This window comes from Pogonomyrmex barbatus, unplaced genomic scaffold, assembly GCF_055798465.1.
Source record: "Pogonomyrmex barbatus isolate J1 unplaced genomic scaffold, ASM5579846v1 scaffold13, whole genome shotgun sequence".
NCBI lineage: Eukaryota > Metazoa > Arthropoda > Insecta > Hymenoptera > Formicidae > Pogonomyrmex > Pogonomyrmex barbatus.
The window spans coordinates 5,246,705-5,267,565 of NW_028297109.1; the positions used below are offsets into that span (position 1 = coordinate 5,246,705).

Sequence of the window (20,861 nt, forward strand, 5' to 3'; positions counted from 1 at the left end):
TATTTAATTTATATAAATATAATATAAATGTGATAAAATAATATGTATCAATAATAAATGTCGAGATCGAAATTAATTACATTAAAAACATTACATTAAAAACATTTTTATTGTGTAAATATTTGGAAATTGGATTGCAAAAGATTTTCTCTGTCTTATAAATTACTTGACAGGCTCCTTAAACATGTTATGTGTAGTTAAATAATAATAAGAGAAAGGAGAAGATAAGGAAGAAAAAGAAGAGGAAGAGAAGATGAATTCGCAATTCTGTTACAAATGATTATATTTCACTTTATGTTACAAAAAGAATCTACTACGTACAGTGTACCATTGTTTAATAACGTCAATTCCAGGTACCACGAGTGTGGCTTTAATATGCACATGATTCTCTCTCTCTCTCTCTCTCTCTCTCTCTTTTTATCTTTTCTCTGTCCCGTTCTTTAAATATATTCTTGCAAATAATATCGCTGAACATCTATTTAACAGCTATTTCCGACTTCTGATTTAAAATGATTTGGCATCCCTGCACCGATTATTAAGTCTCGAGAACACAGGAGAAAAAATCACGAGGTTGTTATAAACGGCGGCTGGTTCTGGGATCCTTCCTACGTTACTGCTTAATGATCTATCGTAGCTACGGAGAAAATATAATACGTTCGTTGACATTCGTAATATTTGTATGTATAAATCGTGTTAATCCTCCGTGATGTTGGTACGTTTTAGACAATGTATTATTAGTCGTAATGCTAGAGAGTGCATTTACAATATGCACAATGTTTTGGGTCCATGCTCCAAATTTCGTTAGAAAAATCTTTTTTTCAACAAATAACTCCTCAAATCCATTATTTTGGTCAGTTATCCAACATCAAATGGACGCTCTATACACACACACACACACACACACACACACACACACACACACACACACACACACACACACACACACACACACACACACACACACACACACACACACACACACACACACACACACACACACACACAATCAAAAGATCAAAAAAAAATTAAAAATAAAATTAAAAATCAAAGAATTGTATAAATTCATTTAAATATTAACATTATTAACTTATCTTCTGTGGAATATCAAATTGAGATACATATGTCTCTTCTATATATATATATATATATATAAAAGAATATAATTAATATTTAATAATCAGTCATAAAAACACAAGTAAAAAATGTAAAGAAATCAATATAATTTCTTAACAAAATTTATAAATTACTTTTTACAACAATCAGAATCACAAAACATTATAAACATTTGCGAATATATTTCTAAATTGAAGAAATGTGAATTTTTATTGATATAATAGAAAGATACGAAATGTTTGGTGTAAAAAATCGCAAACCATCTGATGTCGTTCAATTCGGATCTCAGAATTATTGCCAGGAAGTACGAATCTCTGAACAACGAAGTGCAAATATTATATATCTCGCGTAAGTGCAACATGGACCCGGTTAGAGAGTGCAATACATCCAACACACATCCGTCAGAATGTCTTACATGCGCGTTGTTATTATTACACATCAAGAATTCTCCTCCTAGAGATAATAGTTCCAGCACACATTACGCAGTTGATTAATCTCTTAGCCTATGCCATTACAGTTAATTGGACTCGTTATTCGAATCTCATTCTTCTCTCTCGCTCTCTCTCTCTCTCTCTCTCTCTTTCTCTCGTTCATTTTTTTATATATCTAGTCTCACATACTGTGATCTAAACGCATCACCGTCGGGAAACTCACCGGGCGGGACGCAATGAGAGCTTTTGTGGAAGCCTTGAGCAAATCTGTCCGCCATCCCCACTTATCAATCAATCCCCGGCGGACAGATTCTGATATTATTGTTCACGATGTACCCTCTTGTTTCTTGGTCTTCCCCCTAGAATACTTAATTCTGTCGTAAACTCGCTCTGTTTTTTTTTCCTCTCTTTCTCTCTCTTTAATAATCTTAAATATGAACTTGGAGAATAATTCGGTTGCGGTATCTCTTAGGATTTTTATCAGAAAATACAATTTACATTAGAGTTTATAAGAGGCAACAGAGAATGATTAACGTTATTAAAAAACGAAACATCAATCGATAATTATGGTATACGAATATGTGAAAGGCGTAACAGATCTCTTTCTGATTCAGGATAATTACCGGCCGGGAATTTACGCAAATAGAAAATTCACAGCGCCGATACGCGACTTTTCACGACACGGATGAACTTTGTGAAGGACGTAAATATACAGAAAGACCATATCGATCCCTCGAAAGGACAGAATTATTTTTGGCAAAAATTGTCGAAGGTGTGCGCTTCTGCGACTGGACGCCCGCATTCATTTCGTCAATTTTTAACGACACTTCAAGGACTGTGCTTCAAACATCAATTAACAAGATGTAGAGAAATTTTAAATAGTACAGAAATTGCATAGATCATCTTAGTGGAACGATTTTACAGCTTCTAAAAGTGTATCAGAGTATCATTTAATTTCTAATATACAGCTATTAAGTACACTGAGAAAAAATGCTGTTAAATCAACAGCATAGTCTGGAAATAATTTTGTTAATTCAATAATTGGAAATAATTTTGTTAATTCAATGACATTATTAATGAAATAGTATATTATGCTTTTAATAATCAAGATCTTCGTTTCATCAATAATGTCATTGAATTAATAAAATTATTTCCAATTAGACTAATGCTATTGATTCAACAACATTTTTTTCTCAGTGTATCAATATAATTATGCACAGTCCCTGAATTACAATTATTTTTGTAAATTACGCTACGGATTTATACGTTTCAATATCTCTGACGCTGATGTCTCTCCAGTCGCGTGGAGCAGCGCGGACGGCTAGGTAGAGTCGAGGACGAAATTTCTCGTGAAAAATAGTAAGGACAGCTTCTCGAGAAACGGAAGGATCTTTCTTTTTGCCCGGCTCATTCCCGACGATGGCGCGAGGCGAGAAGGGAAGGGACGGTGGTCTGAGACTGGCTCGGTTTGTGGACACAAATTAGCCCGACCTGTGTCTAGCGCCTAATTATATACGAATTTCGCAGAAAATTCTTTTTTACTGTTTCCTAACCTTCGAAGATTAATACTTAAGATTAGAATCAACATATAAAATTAACTATTCAGAGCCAATTGCACCAACGTGGATCTGGATGATTAAACGACTATATCTTTTCTCATCTAGGCATGATTATGATTAAACTTTAAAATCTAGAAGGAGACAAGGACCGTTAATCGAATTATTGCAATAAGTTAGTGATTTACAAGTTAGTGCAAATGACTGGTAATAAGATAAAGCAATGTTAAAACGTTGTGTGTGTTATCATCCGAATATAAGAAAAGAACATGATACTTGAAAAAAATAAGGAAATACATCGTGAATAAAATAAAAAATCTGAAAAAAACGCTTTATTCCGAAATACGGAAGAACATGATCGACGTCGGATCGTATAAAATGGGAAATAGTATTTCCATTCGCGTCATAGACACAGGTGACGCAATAATTACAAGATTATAGATACAATATAATAGCGACAACTGATCAATCGATTGATATAATCGATGAACGATCGATAAATTCTCTTTAGATATTTGTCTTACCGCGACGAAGCTGACAATAGTTACAAGAATAAATATACAATTGCAATAATATCGATGATAATAATAATAATAATAAAGACAATAGTAATAGTAATAGTAATAGTAATAACAAATTTGATTGAAGACAATCTATGATCGTTTATATTGTATACATATTTATTTGCGGGATGCTCCATTACGTTTCTGGATCGTGTGCATATTGCAACATAATATTATAGTAATAATAATAATCAATATTCGCAAAAACATTATTAGATTTTTCTTTATAATTAGTTATTTTAATTGGAATGATCTTTACAAGTCATAATAAATACGTGTATTACTTAGAAAGAGAGATGCCATGTCTATAGAATGTTCAAAGTAAAAGGACATCCCGCGAAATGCACTGAGCACACTTATCACAATAATTACACTCTCGCAAAGGTACAAGATAGTAATCAATAGAAGTGTAATTAGAGCTCTTCTCGTGCACTTTCTTTTGTCTTGTTAAAACAAAAAATCGTATGCGTAATCCCGTCGAACGAGATCAGCGACGATTATGTATAAAGTATTAAAATTGCCTTGCAAAGCGCCTTGCAACAATAGAAAACATACACATAAAAATATAAATAAAAATAACTTAACAAGTGATGAAATCTGCGTTGGATAGCTGTACCTAATACAATCATCAAAAAATAAATCAATTTAATAATCAACTTCTAATGAATGATAGGAGTGGATTTAACAAGCTGCCAAGCTGCTTACGTTAACAAGAAATTAACGTAAATGATCTAGAGCCCGTTTAGGCCGTTTATATAATAAAATCGAATATAATAAAACGAAAGAACGTGATATCACACGTTGCGAGTGTGTAGTTAACAATGAGAAAGAATATACCAATTTTCAATAATAAAAGATGAGCAATACTTTGGTTTCGGAACAACTAGTTTCGCGGCTCGAACAGAAAAATATGTTGCCTAGAATCACAATGTGCTAAGTTTAAAATCTATAAAATTCATTTTTGCAATAAAATAAATGGCATTCTTCATCTTTTGGCCTCTCGTATCTAACTCGTCTATTTTCTGTTCGAGATGCAAAGCGGCACGAGTCGTTCAGTTTCCAGTGTATTGAAATATTTCTGCGATTCGACAATGTATAAGGATCAATATTCATAGTCAGTTTTCATATTTAAGATCATCTTAGTACGAGCTTAAGATGTTATATGACTATTTCATTGGCTGAGCAGGATTTTAAAAACGACCTGTCTCTGACGATCTTAAATATAAGAATTGATTATGAATATCGATCTACGATAAAATGATTTCTATTGGAGAAAAAAATTGTCGGTCAAAAATAAACGAGCGTGAGTAGGCTACATCCGAGTGTCTATGGCGAGTGACCTGAGGTGTGCTACTTGGAAGGTGGGTCCCCTATATCGTGGATATTTTACTCGACTATATCGTTTAAAAATTTTCAAGTCTACTTGCCTACGACATTTCATCTCGCTACTTTGATTATAAATGCTACCGATCACGCGCGATATTTAATATTGTCTCTATGGTATGCGAACCGTTCTTCCGTTTTTCACAAATCTACCTAACAGTATGCGTTTCTCACGCCATGCCTCTTTTAACGTAACGCTTTTCGTCCAACAAGATGTTCCAGAAACAATTATTATGCTACATTACAGACCAACGAAACATTTTAACGAAATACTCTTTGAGTCATTTAAACCGTGAAACTTTAATAAATAAGCGTGCTGAAGCAGTGACAGAGCTCGACGAATCGCATTGTCTGAAACGTAGAGTGTGCTCTATATAATACAAACGACCGAGAGTATATCAATGGAACGCTCGCGCCAATCCTAATGCACTTAACAATCTGACACGGCTGAACGCGCATTGTCGTAGAACATATAATTCGCATTAAACACGCGCACGACTCCGCAAATGGCGGGGCGCCCGCAATGAAAGTGTATCCTACAACTCCTTTGTATCCTAAATTCTTCTATTAACAATAGTGGTAACACAAGGCAGAGCTCCATGAAGAGACTCTATGATATGGAGCAAAAATCCGTGGGATGTGAAATTAAACATTTCGAAGTCTTCAAAACGCAGTCCTTACTTCCCCCGTTTCACCGAGCGCAATTCTCTCTTCCGTATCAGTGAGGACGGCGTCATCGTTTCCTTCTTTCATTTTTTTCCGTTTTATTTTCCCGAGCACTCACCGTGTCCATCCATCTCTTTGTAAAAATACGTATTCGCAGAATTTAATGCGATGAACCGATTATTACGGATAACGAGACTGCGGACGTTCTCTCTAACGAAGGAGAAGTCAATTGTATACTCACTAAAGTCTTTCAGACCCGTGAGATGCGGATCTGACAACGAGCAATAGAAAAATTCGAAAAGGTTCTCAAAATCCTCGCTTCTCTCAGAATATTTTACTCCACATCTTCATCATTTTCTAGAAGAAATCTCTGCCTAAGTGGGGACGGTTCGTCTGTTGAGACAGTCGCGGTCTACCTCGTCCGTTTGCACCGGCGGCGTGTCTTCTGGTGTTGCGTAATTCCCGATCGACCTCGAGCTCCTCGAGTTTCATGGTGAGACCGAGTTTCTGCTGTACTGCCAGGCGTAGCAGTTGGTTCAGCGTTTTCCGATCGTCCTCCGCTACGGCGAGCTGCCGCTGAAGCTCGTCCACTTGCGTCACATACTCTTCGCAACGTGCAGCGAACATTGCACGCAGACCTGGACAGCGCATGGTTAGCGGGGTTTAACACGATGTAGAATAAGCGAGTGAGATCGAGGAACATGTATTGGAATTGGAGGCACGTAGGAACCTTCCCCGCGGAAGAGTTAAAGCCAAACTTAGGTTTCATAATGAAACGCGAAAGGCACTCTTACGTCCACTTCTACCAATCTATTAACCTGAATCTCGATTTAATAATTTATTCTTTATATTTTTTTTAATTCTTAGAATTAAAAAATATAAAGAGAAAATTAAATCGAGATTAAAGTTAATTTACTTATTAATAAAAATAAACATTACGTATATATAAAGTTATGGCTGAAAAAGAAAATGCGTTAACCAAAAACAGGTATGTCGGCAGTTTACAGTTCCAAAATGAGCGCGTAGTAATAATTGACTAGTCACACTTAGGAGAGCTTTGTTACATAAAAGTATACATTTGATAGCTTTTATGCAACACAGTAATTATGGCAGAGAATCAGAGCATTGGAGAAGTCAACCGCAGTACCCCACAGTATTAATAGCAGCGCATTCATTAAAGCTAATAACAACCAAATTTTAATGGACATGTTAGTAGGCGCGTGTTAGTGGGACAAAATAGAAAAAAAGAGCTACATTATTGAATTTCAAATTGCGGATTTTGTAAAATGTATTTTGAAAAGGGAAAGGTTTAGTAAAGATTCACAAGACAAGAAGATCTATTATAACTACATCTTAATATTTTTTGTTTTTCAAAATAAAAGAAACTTCTAATCGTATAGGATAGACAAGATATAAGAATTAAATACTCACTCGAGAATGTCGCGGCATTTTCCTTCAACATCCTAAGCTCATTTCTTAATTTGAGCATTGTTTCGTTAACAATGCTCTTTTCGTTCTCGTATTTGCTCTTCAGATTTGTTAACGCTACTTCCGCCGTGTTTTTGTTTGATTTAAGCACTGTCCTTAACGTAGCAATTTGTTCTCGTTTAGCAGATAACAAGGCTTTTAATCTTATAACTTGCTCTTGGAGATCCGTTACGTCCGCCTTGTTTTCATTGACAGAAGCTGAAAAGTTTCAATCGAATGGAAATTAGAAGTTACTCTATTGACAAAATTTAATTTATATTACAAGATAAAAATATATTTCTTATTAAGTAAGAGATATATTTACCCTCGCAAACATTGCAAACATTGGATTGCATCCCTTTGACTTTCGATAGTTCGATCGTGTGCTCTACGGCATTTCTGAGATGTTTTATTTGATCCATCGCGGTCTCTATGTGCTTTGCAATTTCTTTCGCTTTACTAAGACTTTCTAGATCTTTGATCTTAATGTCGGTCTTGAACAAAGTTCGGCACCAATCCATTTTACCATTTTCCTCCTCTTTCTCAGGAATAATTTCTGATTTCTCATGATCCAACACAACTCTAGATGGCGTCTCACCATTAACAGTGCACACGTGATGATAAAGTTGCGCGAGCTCGTCGGAGAGATTCTGTAGGTCGTTCTGAGCGGAATCAAGAAAACCGCCCGCTTCAGCGGTGAGTTTCGACAGAGTAGACACGTCCGACTCGAGTTGCATGCTCCTTTGTTCTGTATCTAAGAGCTGAAATAAACGAGGAAGCATTAAGCACGTGATCGAGAACGCGATATCAGCGTCGCAATAAATACGTTAGGTATGTATCGCCTAATATTACATGTTTATCGGAAATTCATTTGTGAGATGAGTTTGTAGATAGATATTTATTAAGTAATCGGATAGTAGTTTAAGAGGGCCTAGTTCGTAACTTTGCGAGTGCAATACAGAGATATTGCGAAAAATATATAGGTTGTTGATGATTTCTTTTCTCGTGCAAAACAGGCTCAGCGAGCTCCGACCGACATGCTACGTTAGATGCGAAATTTAGATAGGAAGAAAGCTCGACTCTGACTTTTCGTTTCTAAGCGCATTCTCCGTTTCAAAAAGCCACGTTGCATAACGTATTACGATCCGTATGTCATTTCTTTCGAGCATATGTTGTAACATTCGCCAACGTCAGGATCCACGTGTGAAAACGTGAACGGTGCGAGTCTGTACGCGGCGCTTGGAATAGTCAGATCATTCTCACACGTGGATTTACGTTTAGTAGAGTGATGGATGAATTCGTCAGTAGTTTCGAAAACATGTACGGTTAAATTATATAAAGAAATATCATAGAGAGAAAGCGATATATGGGCTGTTAGGACACTGAGAAGCGAGTATCACTGTACGTATCATTAGAGGAGCCAACAAGACAAATTGTTATTAAAATATCTGGTAAATACGTCAAGGGGACCACACGTAACCCAACCTTTTCTCGAAGGCTCTTCTCTGACTCGGGTATCTGAAACGCCACAATTTCTATTCAAAGTCTATCATTTGTGCACGGTAATTACGCCAGTATTGCACAAACTTTATATTCTCGCCGTTACCAAACTCTTGTTCTTTGTCTCTCATTTTTTTCTCTACATCTTATAATAGTATATTAATTTACACACGGCCTTCTTTGCAAAACGCTGTTGCGAGTGTATTATGATAAGAAGTCAAAGATATAGATAAATACGTACTTTGTTTCTCAGATTCGTTAGCTCCGTTCTTAGTTGCTGCGTGGAGTCAGATACGGTTAAACCATTCTCCAGTTCTGCCAGATCCTTTTGCAACTGACTGATCTCGCGAGCGGACATGGTGCTCCACTGATGATATTGCACAACGGCCTGTTGAAAAGGTATTGTCATTAGCATAGTTTATAATAAAATAATATTAGATAAAAGTATATAAGAATGTATTTTACGATCATTAGATTTTAATACTAATAATTATTTTTTAATTTACATGTATAAATTTAATAAGCCTCACTCGCCACTAAAATAATATTAAATGATAAAAGGCGGTCATATATCTTAACGTGTAATTATTTTTTTCAATTTATACGTAAATTTAATAGACTTTATTACTGCTACCAATTATGCACTAAGACCGACATTCATAATCAATTTTTACTTCAAGACCGTCTTAAATAATGTTTTAAAATACTAATACGACTCTGATTGATTGACTTCTTAAGACAATATTTAAGACAATCTTATATATAAGATTCGATTATGAATACCAGTCTAAGATCCAACCATGATCATAAATGCTTTTTTTACACATTTCTACTATTAAAACATTTTGTGTATAAATATTTATATAATATTAAACGCATTTTTTTATTTATTCTTTACATATCAGATGAAAAATAAAAAATTTTTATTTATATTAATTTAAAAAATCATATTAATATACCTGATTGAGTTTATCTAACGTTGTCTCTTCGTTCTGCTTTTCCGGCAGTTTCGAATGAAGATGATGAAGCGATTGCACATGCGCTGCCAGTTGCACTATTCGTGCAACGAACGATTGCAATTCCGCTTGACTCTTCTCAACCGCGTATTGTGATTCGCGTAAATTTTGTGTCAAGTGGGCTTTCTCGGTCTCTGCGAGCTCCAACTGCTTCTCTAATTTCTTCAGTTCATTCAGATGAATCTCAGAGAAGAGATCAACCTGTTTGTCAGTCGCGGACGTGCCCGGTTCCTGCGTCTTCAGATCTGCTTCGATTCTACGCAGCGCAGGTGAGTCGTCCTCTCCATCGCTGCATATTGTTTGATCTTCCGTAATACCTCGAATGGAAAGCGCCAGGTTGCTAAGATTGTAAATCGATTCGCTGTTGATCCTTTGATCCAGTTCCTTTTTCAATGCGTACTTGGCCTCGCGCTCGGCTTGCAAAGACTCTAATGCCTCTTCCATTTGCTTCTCCGCTATTTTCTTCAGATTTGTTAGTTCTTCCACTTGGCTATTTAGTAACTCGACCTCCTCTGTAAGTCGTCGAATTTCATGTTTGGCACCCTCGAATTCCACTTGACTGGACCGCAAACCGGACACTTGTTTTTGCAAAGAGATATTCTCATCCTCCAGCTCAGAGTAATCCTGGAGCAGGCGGGTCTCGCGGAACCTGCACTCCCGCAATTCTGTTCGCAATGACTTGCGCTCCGTCTCTGCTTGCTGATGATCCTTCCCGACCTCTTCGCGCTCCTGCAGCGCGTGATCACGCTCTGCCTCGACTCGTTCCAATTCATGTCGCAACTAAATATAATTCGTAATATATCAAAAGGCATTCCTATTTTGCGTAAGATAATAATTGCGACAAGCACGATACAAACCTGTTTCGTTTCATTCTCTAATTCGATGATCTGCGACTGCAAAGATGTTTCCCGTGCGGCACTTTCGCTAAGAAGACTTTCCTCCTGCTCGATGCCACTCTTCGCTGTTATTTTTGTAGTTGTCTGAAACTTTGCTAGCGCCTGAAATAACAGCAAAGTATGCGTTTTATTGTTGCATGGATACACATCTTTCTGCAAGAATTGTGTTTATACAATGCATAAGAATGAAGAGAACAATTATTTACCACTTTTTACAAAGTATATCTTAAACCTATTCTTTATTCTTTATTCATTGTACTAGATTACAATATTTTCTCGTCAAAGCACAAACATAAATCTATTTCTTAAATACAATGAATGTGCTCATAAAGAATAAGTTTCTCAAGTTCTTCCTAGAGAACAAATCTGATCAAACACATTTTTTCTAGAATGCCATTCTGGATCACATAACTAAATATAGATATCCGTAAATTGATTGGTCAATGTAGGTGCACCGAATGAGTCACTCTACATTCTCTCTGCAGTCAAATTTACATGTTTGACTCCACCTGTCTTCCAACCTGTTTTTATTTCAAGAAAAAGGAACTCACTACTTCTCTCTTTCTCTCTCATTCTATAGACTCCATATTAAATGTTTACTTTGGCTCACCCACGCCTCGTTTTTATCGTTACATTTAATCGCCGCTGCCAAGCGAACCGTCGCGAGAGCGGGATAAATTTTTTTCTTTCTCTCCCTCTCGCGTGACATGCACGATCGGGCGTGTCGAGCATAGCCCCAGGAAATACTTAGGCTCGTACTAACCTCTTGCGTGATCTCCAGCTCGTGCTTTGTGTTCTCGTAGAGCGCCTCGAGGTCGTTGCACCGTTGCTGTAGGGCCGACTTCTCCTCGAGCAGCGCGAGTCCGTATTGCGCCGATTGTATCTTCTCGGTAGAGGCCAAGTCGAGCTCGCGCGAAAGACGCTCGATCTCGGTTCTCAGCTCCTCGAGCCCGACTCCGTTGACGGTGGCGGCCATTGCTGCCTGCGTGATGACGACGACGGCGACGAAGATGACAACGACGCTGTTGATCGCCTGTCGCTCGGCGTTGCCGCTCCTCGTGTCCTCTCCCGCTTCCTCCTCCTCTCCTCCGTCGCTCTTCTCCTACACCACTGCTACCTCCCGCACCTCGTCGTTATCGCGAATGAAACGAATGGACGCCGGTCGCCGCGATTGCAAGCGCGAACGCATCCTTCGGTTAATCTTCCCTCTTCCTTTTTTTCCTCTTCCCTTCCGACGCCTCGTGTCGCAGTCACCACACTTCGACGAGACGCACACGCGACTCTCCTACCTCTCCTTTTCGGCTTTTCACATCCTATCCGCGATGCGAGAGACTATCGTCACCGCGAGCGACACTGCGAGCCGATTTTGACAGACGCGGCGGCGACGGCGCGACGGCGACTACGACGACTTGGCCACGGGGTGCGGGTGGGCGGACGAACGAGATCACGCGAACAACCGGATGCATGTTCCACAGTTCTGATTTTTAACTCGGTTCTGACATTCCGCTCGTTCCACGCCAGTACCAAAGGCCAACCGGTCTTCCCTTTTTCTCTCTCTCCCTCTCTCCCTCTCTCTCTCTCTCGTTCCCTTCTTCCTTTATTTACTAAGCTTATTTTATCGAGGCACGTGGAGATCACCGTTCACACGGTGTTCACGACGTTTACTCCGTTCAGTTATTTATATTCTTCCTAGGGATATCTGACATCCATTCACTTCTTCATTCATAAGCAACGAAGCCTGTCGGTATTTTCCTCCAGCGATAACGGCCGCGCTGTGATAAAAATATGTAATGCGTAGTTTGGAGAACGTTTGGCGAACGGCAAAAGCATAGTACAGCCGATTGACCTCGAACATCTTGCGAATTAGCTTTTTTAACTGTTACCTGATTTACGCATTGAATAGTTTGAGAAAATGGAAATTACGAAATTAACATAAATACGCAAAAGAATGTAAGAATTTGAAGACATTGCGTAAATTATTGCCAAATAATTTAGAATTATATTGTGTGAAGTAATTCCTTATGTTCTAATTGGATGTGCTAATTTTGAGCTTTCTCCTCCAAGAATTCCAACCGCGAAATTCGCGAAATGCGCAAGCGAAGCATGGACGACCACCAATTAATCAATTAATCAATCCTTGGCGAGTCCACTACGCAATTACGATGACACGCAGATTGCGTGTTGGATCCAACTTGGAGCATGCGTGCATCAGTATAATTACGTAATTCCCAACAGTCCAAACCAAAGCCTATGCCTATGTACGCAGGTACATTTCAGCTGCGCTGAAAGCGTGAATTAATTGGATAAAATTCGCAGAAAGATGTGGAAAGAGTATGAAGGAAGAGTTTACTTCTAAATCTAGTTACCTCCATTTTTTATCCTTTTTCTGATTCTGAAGGAGTCAAAGTACTTAAATCACAAAGCGTGGATTGATCAAATAACTCACAAGGATTTAGAAAGAGTATGAGGAATCAGTGAAGAATCGAATTTTACTTTTGAATCCGGTCACAACAGTTGTTTTTTTTCTTCTGTCCTTTGAATTTCCGACTCCAAAGAAGTCAAAGCATGACATGAAGCGTAAATTAATCAGATGGTTCGTAGAAATTTGGAAAAAGGAAAAAGGACGGAAGCTTTATCTTTTTGAATCCAGCGATACCATGGGTCTTCTTTCGTTATTGGAACTTTTGATTCCAAGTATCATATTTTATTGCATCCTAATAGGCTAGATAAATGACTCTCCGTAAAGCTGAGATCTTTCGATTTACTTTTTCCAAAAACGATCGAGTCTCCGAATATCGGTGTATCTTCAAAGGACGCTGTCATACTATTTCATACATATAAGGAATTTTTAAAGAATACTTCATTATAATAGAGAAACAAATATACCAGGCCATATGCTGTGAAACTATAGTACCTTACTTCTTATTCTAAATAGACAATCTCCATTGAGATAGAAAAATTTCCATTAAAAAAAGAAAAAAAAACATACGATACAGTACTCGTGTACTCGGGGAAACAGAAAGGAAAAAGAGAAGACCATCCCTTTGCCTCTCCGTACACATTCTATTTCAAAAATTCAGTTTAAAAACATAACTTCGAATACTCCACAATCCTTTTTATTACTTTGTAGCTTATTTTTTTCTTCTTCCTCTTCATCCTCCTTGTCTTCTTCCTTCTATCTTTCTCTCTCTCACTCTCTCACGTTTCTTCATCTTTTTTTTTTTTAAGTATTAATAGATTAGTTTAATATATAAGTCGAGCCGTGGACCCGGCGTGCGCCGCCGGTCGAATTAGATTCATACACTGTAACAGTCGTATTCTTTACAATATTCGTACGTAAGTCTTGTAGCAGAGACAAAAGCGCAGGTGCCCTAATCGCACTCATTTTTATTTTATTCTTTATAATAATTATTCGTATGCTCGCCTAAGACCTCTGGTGCTGCCAACGAACACGGAGACCGTGTCGCGGAGGGAATCTGTTATGACTATACAGACTTCTTGTTACTCTCCCTCTTTCATCGTGATGTGTACTCTTTTACGTTCCCAACCAGACGGTATAAAAATTTGAGAGAAGTCTAACAACGTCTACAGCACCGGGATATCCAACATCGATCGTGCCCTCGATCTTTATCTCTTCTCTAAATCGAGAGGCAAAGGAATCGAGTCTTCGACCGAGATGACGGATGAACGAGATGATCCTCGAGGATCAAACGCGATGGATATCCCGACTCTTCAGTACGTCTAGACACCTCGCATTGTTCGGAATTCTTGGTCCGACGTGTGTCCGTGCGTTGGTAACGCCAGAGGTACGCGAAGGTCCAATATAGCGAAGTACAATTTGTTTGATCCTCTCCAAGTCTCGTCGTGAGCACTAGCACACCGAAGCTACGCAATGAGATCCGGCATTTTTTTAAGTCCCCGAACAGTGTGGTAAGTGTATAAAATTGCTGCAGGACACCTGGGTTACTATAAGAAACACCTCCGGGTGCGCCGTCGACCCCGGGAGGCGGACGGCGGCCCGGGCCTTCCTTCCACCGAGAGACAGTCAGGCACGCCTGGCTTCTGAACGTTAATACACAATTGTCGCTGCTGGTAAAACCACGGAAGCTCGCGAACGCGATCCGCCTTCCTTTGGGCTTGCAGAGACCCGCCGTCCGGCTTCCGGATGATCGAATTGATACTGCGTATCGCGCGCTGAGGCTACTTGGCGTAAACGTGGTCAGGACTTTCATTTCCAAAAAAGTATTCGGGAATCTAATCACGTCTTATCCTAATTGCGTTGTGCTGTGTGTACTCGCGTTGCGTTTTTTTTTTTTTTTTCTTATTCTTCATGAACACTGACGCGCCACGATCGAACGGATCGCGGCTCTTATTAACATAATTTCGTCGTGTTTGCTAGGCGCGCTCGCATTCTCCTCTTCCTTTTCGTTTAAGAAACAATGTCGCTTTGTACTCGCGTCAAGCGTAAAGTGGTCGCGTCCCTTCTGCATGCGGCAGGGAACAGCTTTATTTTTCTTTCTTTTCTCCCCGATCAGTCAATTTCCTTTTCTTCGATCGCATCTATAAAAATTTTGTTCCTACAACTTATGAGTTAGGAAAAACAAAAAAAAAAAAAGAGTATTCAATCTCGGCATGTACTCTATACACATGAAAAATATAATTTTTTTTTCTCGTGGAAATACAAAGGAGAATCGTATCATCGGAATTAGTCACCAGCAACGACCAGAGTATAAGCTAGCTTTTTACAGTACAAAATACAGCTCCTGCACATATGCATAAATATATGTATACACATATGTGCATATATATATATACATATAGCTAGTAACGAAGTATTTTCAGCAACATGTAAGGATATAGTAAGGTTGGTACACTTCCTCCTGTGGCCTCCACTTTTATCGCAGGCCCACTAACAATCCGGCGACAATATGAACAATATGAGTCTATAGTCTTGTCATTAACAATTATGATTGTACGTACAAAATGTGTCAACTTTTGTGTACAGATCACCGTGTTTATATGTATATATACACATATATCGATGTAGCGACCATTTCGGACGTATCTTACTGATATTAATCGCAACGTATCTCTCTTCTTTTTTTTACGTTCAGAAAAAATCGAAGAAAACGCACGAGTTTTCTTTTTCTCTCTTTCGCCCTACTTCGTCGAAGTACGAGGATGTGATTATAATTGCATATAAACCTGTAAACACTGACAATCCTATAGCTATATTTCCCTTGGTTCGTACCTAATACGAAACTAGACGAGTCGTATATATAAAAAGAAAGAAAAAAAAAAAAAAAAAACGCAAAATCGATATAACAGCTCGGGTGAGATCCTCATTACATCCTTACACATTAAAAATTAGCGTTACTACATTTTATTTTTATGCATCCAGGGCCGGCATGTGTATCTCGCATATTTTTTTTTCCTTTTGCCCGCGTTCGCTTCCGAATCCTTTTTTCTTTCTTTCTTTCTTTCTTTCCTTTCTTCCTTCCTTCATTTGTCGATTCATGAGTGTCGGCTAGAGAGTTCGAGAGGGAGGACCGGAGAATACAAGATGCGTGGATGCGAAAAGTGATACGACGTGAATCTGTGCCTTATGACTTGTTCATGAATCGTGTCAATATGGCGAAGACGTTCCTCTCTGTTAACATGCCGCCGAATGGCGATATCTATCTTTTTTTTTTTTTATTGTTAATCATATCAGTCGTTTGATAAAATTTACTTGATTCGTACAAATGCGAGAGCCGTCTAGACAGCGCGTGGATGGAATCTTGCGCGTTAAGCTAGCCCCAGGTTATACGCGATTCGCGCCATTTCTAGCTTGCAATTCACTATTTATATAGTGTTTCAATGAAATCAAAAGCCGTGAATCACGAATCGCGCAAAATCTAGCGTTAGTTTCACATATTTGAAACCGCGCAAGATCGCCAACCACGCGCCGAATCTTGCGAGGCTACATATGAACTTCTCGAAAATCCAGACATCTTGCATTAGAAAACAATGCACGTACAAGACAATTTGAAAGTCAGGGGGACAAAGGACTCATGTCTCTACTCTAATTTAAGAGAATGTTTATAATATTATTACATACGTGTGTATGTCGCGTGACACGTGTTGTGTATCAATGTCTTTATGTGGTGTAGGTGTATCATATACGTGTAAATATAAACTTGTTGCCAAATTTTTCGTACAATGAACTTTATGCTCATTCACACGTAGTCCCAAGTATGCGCTTATGAAGGGCATTGGTGTGTAACAGCAATAAAAACTTAAAGACATCATTAAGAAAAAAAAATTCCTTGCGAAGAGAACAACGGTGGGCAAAGAGGGGAAGGAGATTAGGAATAGGGGCGAGGAGGGCCTTTGAGGGATGGGCTAGCCTCCAGGAGTTGGGAGCATGGAGAGATGGAAATCCGAACGATTACGATGATTATGATGACACGATGGCAACGCCGCCAGCGACATCGAACGCGTCATATGCAATATGACAATCAACGATGACATTGACATCAATGGCGACGACGACACGCGTCCTCTGTGAATTGTACGCGTCAACGAGATATACGTTAACGACTTACGTCCGTACATCCCTATCTAGCTACAATCCCCGGTAGTGGCGCGCGCGACGGTAAACGGGTTGTCGTTATCGTTAAGCGAGCGGCACGGATTCCGGTTAGGATCTCCTACTTCCTGTCATCCTGATCGCATTCGCGGCTTATGTGACCAGTCTTGCCACAAATGTAGCAAGTCTTGCCACCAGCCTCGGTACAGTTGCGAGCGATGTGGCCGGTCTTGTTGCAATTGTAGCAGCTTTGCATTGCAAAACGTCCGGAATCATTGCCACCCTCCGGACAGCTGCGCGCCATATGACCAGTCTTGTTGCAATTGTAACAACTCAGCTCCGGCCCCTATTGAAAAAAGAAAAACATAGCATTGTGTCAATCGATATCCTCGCAGTCCTGTCCAATCGAAAATCTCTGATTGTAATGATCTCTAAGATTCTCATGCTATGTATGCTACTGTGCTGTACATACACTAACCTGTTGACAGTCTTTCGCTATATGACCGACACCGTTGCAGCGATAGCAGAGATCCTGATCCTCCTTGCATTCACGTGCAAAGTGTCCAAATTGATTGCATTTGAAGCACTTCTCTCGACCACGTCCAAAGCCGCCGTCTCGGTCGCGTCCGCGATCACCCCTGCCTCCACCACCACCTTGTGGACACTCCCGTGCAAAGTGGCCCATACGATTACATTTATAACAGGCGCTCGAACTCATTTTTATTTCTGGGCTGAAGTGGTTCACACAAACCTGCAATTATATCACACGTTACGATCAATTGAGACGGAGGATCATCTCCATTAATTCTTTTGTCTTTAAAAATCTGTATAACACATAACACTGTTAAGCAATATGACAATCTCTTATATCACATGGTCATTTATTCACAACATTTGCATTATCTATTCAATATAATTACGCTACATTAGCTATCTTCATAAATAAAATATACGTTTTCTCGTCGTTTTGTGACAAGTTTCTCGCGTTGGCGAACATCAGAAAAAATAGGAAAAACATCTTAGTCAGCGTGCGGCCCGTCAGAATAATTTCGTCGGGAGAGAAAAAAACCAGAGAGAGAATCGCGTAGGATTTCGAGTGTCTTCCAGCACGGCCGGCAAAAATTCGCCGTGTCCAACGCGCGTCGCACACAGATGTCTCCTAAGGCGCACACGAGCGAGTAAGCGCGCGCGCGCGCGCGCGAACGGGCTCAAAGACCGCGGGAGGAAGTGGTGATATGGTAGGTGAATGTGCATTTTTGCTCACAAGGACCGTAGCGAGGGAAGCTCAGGCGTAGGAGGAAGCGCCGATCGGAGCAGGCCGTCAGCGCGGGTTGGAAACGGGTTGAAGCGGATCGTCGCATGGCGCCGGCCGGAGATCACCGAAGCGATCGAAGTGGCGGCGGCGCGCGCGGTCACCCGCGCGCTCCGCCAAATGTGGGACATTAATAAAAGATGGCATCTGTCCCGCGTCGCACCGGCCACGGGCGCGGAATCGCGGCGGAACGCGCACGTGTGGCACTCCGCGCTTCCTCTGCAATGGCGGACGGACGGACGACCGAGAGCGCGGGCACGAGGTCGTCCGTCCGTCAACGACGATGGGGACGAGCCCCGGGGAGGGAACCCGTCGCCGCGATCGTCGTTCGCGAACAACAGAAATACAATGGACGTATTGAGCCGATCGTTTAGGATTCTCTTTACCGTACCCTCTTACTCGACGACGGAACTCCGGCCTCGCGATGCGCCGTACAACGTGGCTGGCTCGATCTACTCGCGCTCTCTCTCTTTCCGTGCTCACCCCCACCTTGTCCCGCCGATATGCGTACGGCGTACGTACGTACGTATGTTCGTACGTGCGATCGTACCGTACGTACGCGGTCTGCTTTTTGCACCTGAACTAGTGTACACTTGTTGTACTTAAAATGAGATAAATATATATATTTGAGATTTAACAAAAGCGAGATAGAAAGTTTTAGTATAACCTAGTGCAGGAGCGGAAAATAAACGTACGAACGACCGTATGCACGCATGCACGTACGCCGCGCGGCACGGCGCGAAGATGGCATCCGAGAGCGACGCCGCGCGCGCTGCATTTTTTTTGCGCCACGCACGGAGGAAAGATCGCCCGATGGCGACGACAACGACGACGATGATGACGGTGACGACGATGGCGATAGCGGTCCTCATCTAAAATGATAACGACGGCGCGGACGCTGCCCTCGTCACCGCGCGTCCCTCGTAATCGCCGCTGAGAATCTTTGTCTTTTTTCTCTCTCTGTTGTCAGGCGACTCGCTTCGGATTTTCCAACGAAAAGCACGAGTCGAATTTATTATCCGGGCTAAATCGTGTCGCGCGATGAAGACGACGGCTCACGCGGAACCACGTGCCGACTTCGCGTCGGCACTGTTCGTCACCGTCGCGAGAGCGGTTCCAGCATAGAACCGAGCGTGCGTCGCAAACCGAACCGTCTTTCTCTATCTACCAGAAAAATTCAAAAAATTCTAGAATTATCGGGTTTCACACTTACTTACCTACTCCGTTATGCCAAACGAGATGATACGATTCGTCCTACAACGACAAAGATCCACGAAAAGTGGTGTTTTCGATGGATAAACTTAGAAGAGGAACTCCGAACGAAACGGCTCGCGGTGATCATTGATTACGAAAGGAACAAGATCGGCTTTCGTTCAATTTCGTCAAATCGAGTGTGGCGCACCTACAGTGAAAGTGTGCTTTAGTCCCGGTCTGCAATAGGTGATTTAAGCCTGGGTGACACCCGTTTGACCACATCCCGATTGACCACTAGCCACTTATAGGAGTCGGCGCCTAGAATTTTTTCACTGTTCAAGCGTTGTGAGTGGCTAGTGGTTAATCGGGTGTCATCCTTTAAGTCTTAAGCCATAAGAAATTGACCAATCATAGTCGATTATTTTTCGATTATACTGGGTTCATTTCTTATGGCTTAAGAACTTAAATTACCTATTGTAGACCGGGACTTACATAGACATTTCTGGAAAGTTCTTTGAATGATTTGCAATAGCTGCCCTTAGCAAAAAAGCAACTTTGCAACTGTTGTAAACTGTTGTAAAATTCTATTCGCATACACTTGACCGGAAAAAAGTTTCGGAAGAAATTATTATGTTAAATCGTTTGTATTTCGTTCGAAGAGTTTTTTTGAAGTGCAATTGAAAAGATTTATGAGTCATTCAGTTAATTATAATTAATTATTAATTTTTTTATCATATATTCGGCCGGAATAATTAGCCGGAAATAAATGAAACAATGATTTTTTTATGGAATCGTTTATATTTCGTATAAAGAGTTATGAAATGTCATTAAAAACGTTTGTGAGTGATTCAGATAATTTTAATTAAATATTTAAAAGTAATATTGACTGAAATATAATAGATTTTAATCCAGTTTCGCTATCGGCAGTCTAATATTCCGAAACTCTGATTCTTTTTAATACAAATTTCATAACAAAATGATGGATGAATGACTCAAAAGTTTTCCTGAGTTTTTCGGACAAGATAAATGTATTTGATTAGTAACGTAATTTACGTTACGTTGTATGGGTAGGTAGTCCATACAGGCTGGCGTCCCATACGCGGAAATCCATGGCGGAACGAACCAATCTCAGCGAAAGAATGAAAAGAATGGACGAGTTTTCTTTTAATTCTTCCGCTGTGATTGGTTTACGC

At 40.1% G+C, this 20,861-nt stretch overlaps 2 protein-coding genes and 1 long non-coding RNA gene across 9 annotated transcripts; 1 reads left to right on the top strand and 2 right to left on the bottom strand.

Annotated features, from left to right (window-relative positions):
- Positions 1-265: 265 nt before the first annotated feature.
- Positions 266-12,047, bottom strand: BicD (Microtubule-associated protein Bicaudal D). 2 transcript variants are annotated; one of them, XM_011643140.3, is made up of 8 exons: positions 11,355-12,047; positions 10,553-10,693; positions 9,639-10,475; positions 8,921-9,067; positions 8,665-8,697; positions 7,505-7,940; positions 7,144-7,398; positions 266-6,350 (listed from the first exon to the last, which is right to left on the bottom strand). In XM_011643140.3, the coding sequence occupies exons 1-8, from the start codon at positions 11,565-11,567 to the stop codon at positions 6,070-6,072; spliced, it is 2,343 nt and encodes a 780-aa protein (XP_011641442.1). In that variant the 5' UTR covers positions 11,568-12,047; the 3' UTR covers positions 266-6,069. The 2 variants fall into 2 exon arrangements, with proteins under 2 accessions (XP_011641442.1, XP_011641443.1); XM_011643141.3 differs by lacking the exon at positions 8,665-8,697 and having other exon boundaries at positions 11,355-12,043.
- Positions 12,048-12,301: 254 nt separating this feature from the next.
- On the top strand, positions 12,302-16,895 carry LOC112552831 (uncharacterized). Its single transcript, XR_003096802.2, has 2 exons — positions 12,302-12,541; positions 12,656-16,895. It is a non-coding gene; the product is annotated as an uncharacterized LOC112552831 (long non-coding RNA).
- CNBP (CCHC-type zinc finger nucleic acid binding protein) lies at positions 13,635-19,851 on the bottom strand. Of its 6 annotated transcripts, none has more exons than XM_011643137.3 (3): positions 19,692-19,851; positions 17,641-17,913; positions 13,635-17,508 (listed from the first exon to the last, which is right to left on the bottom strand). In XM_011643137.3, the coding sequence occupies exons 2-3, from the start codon at positions 17,878-17,880 to the stop codon at positions 17,284-17,286; spliced, it is 465 nt and encodes a 154-aa protein (XP_011641439.1). In that variant the 5' UTR covers positions 17,881-17,913; positions 19,692-19,851; the 3' UTR covers positions 13,635-17,283. The 6 variants fall into 6 exon arrangements, with proteins under 6 accessions (XP_011641439.1, XP_011641434.1, XP_011641436.1 ...); XM_011643132.3 differs by having other exon boundaries at positions 17,635-17,913; XM_011643134.3 differs by having other exon boundaries at positions 17,635-17,913; positions 19,688-19,846.
- Positions 19,852-20,861: the final 1,010 nt, after the last annotated feature.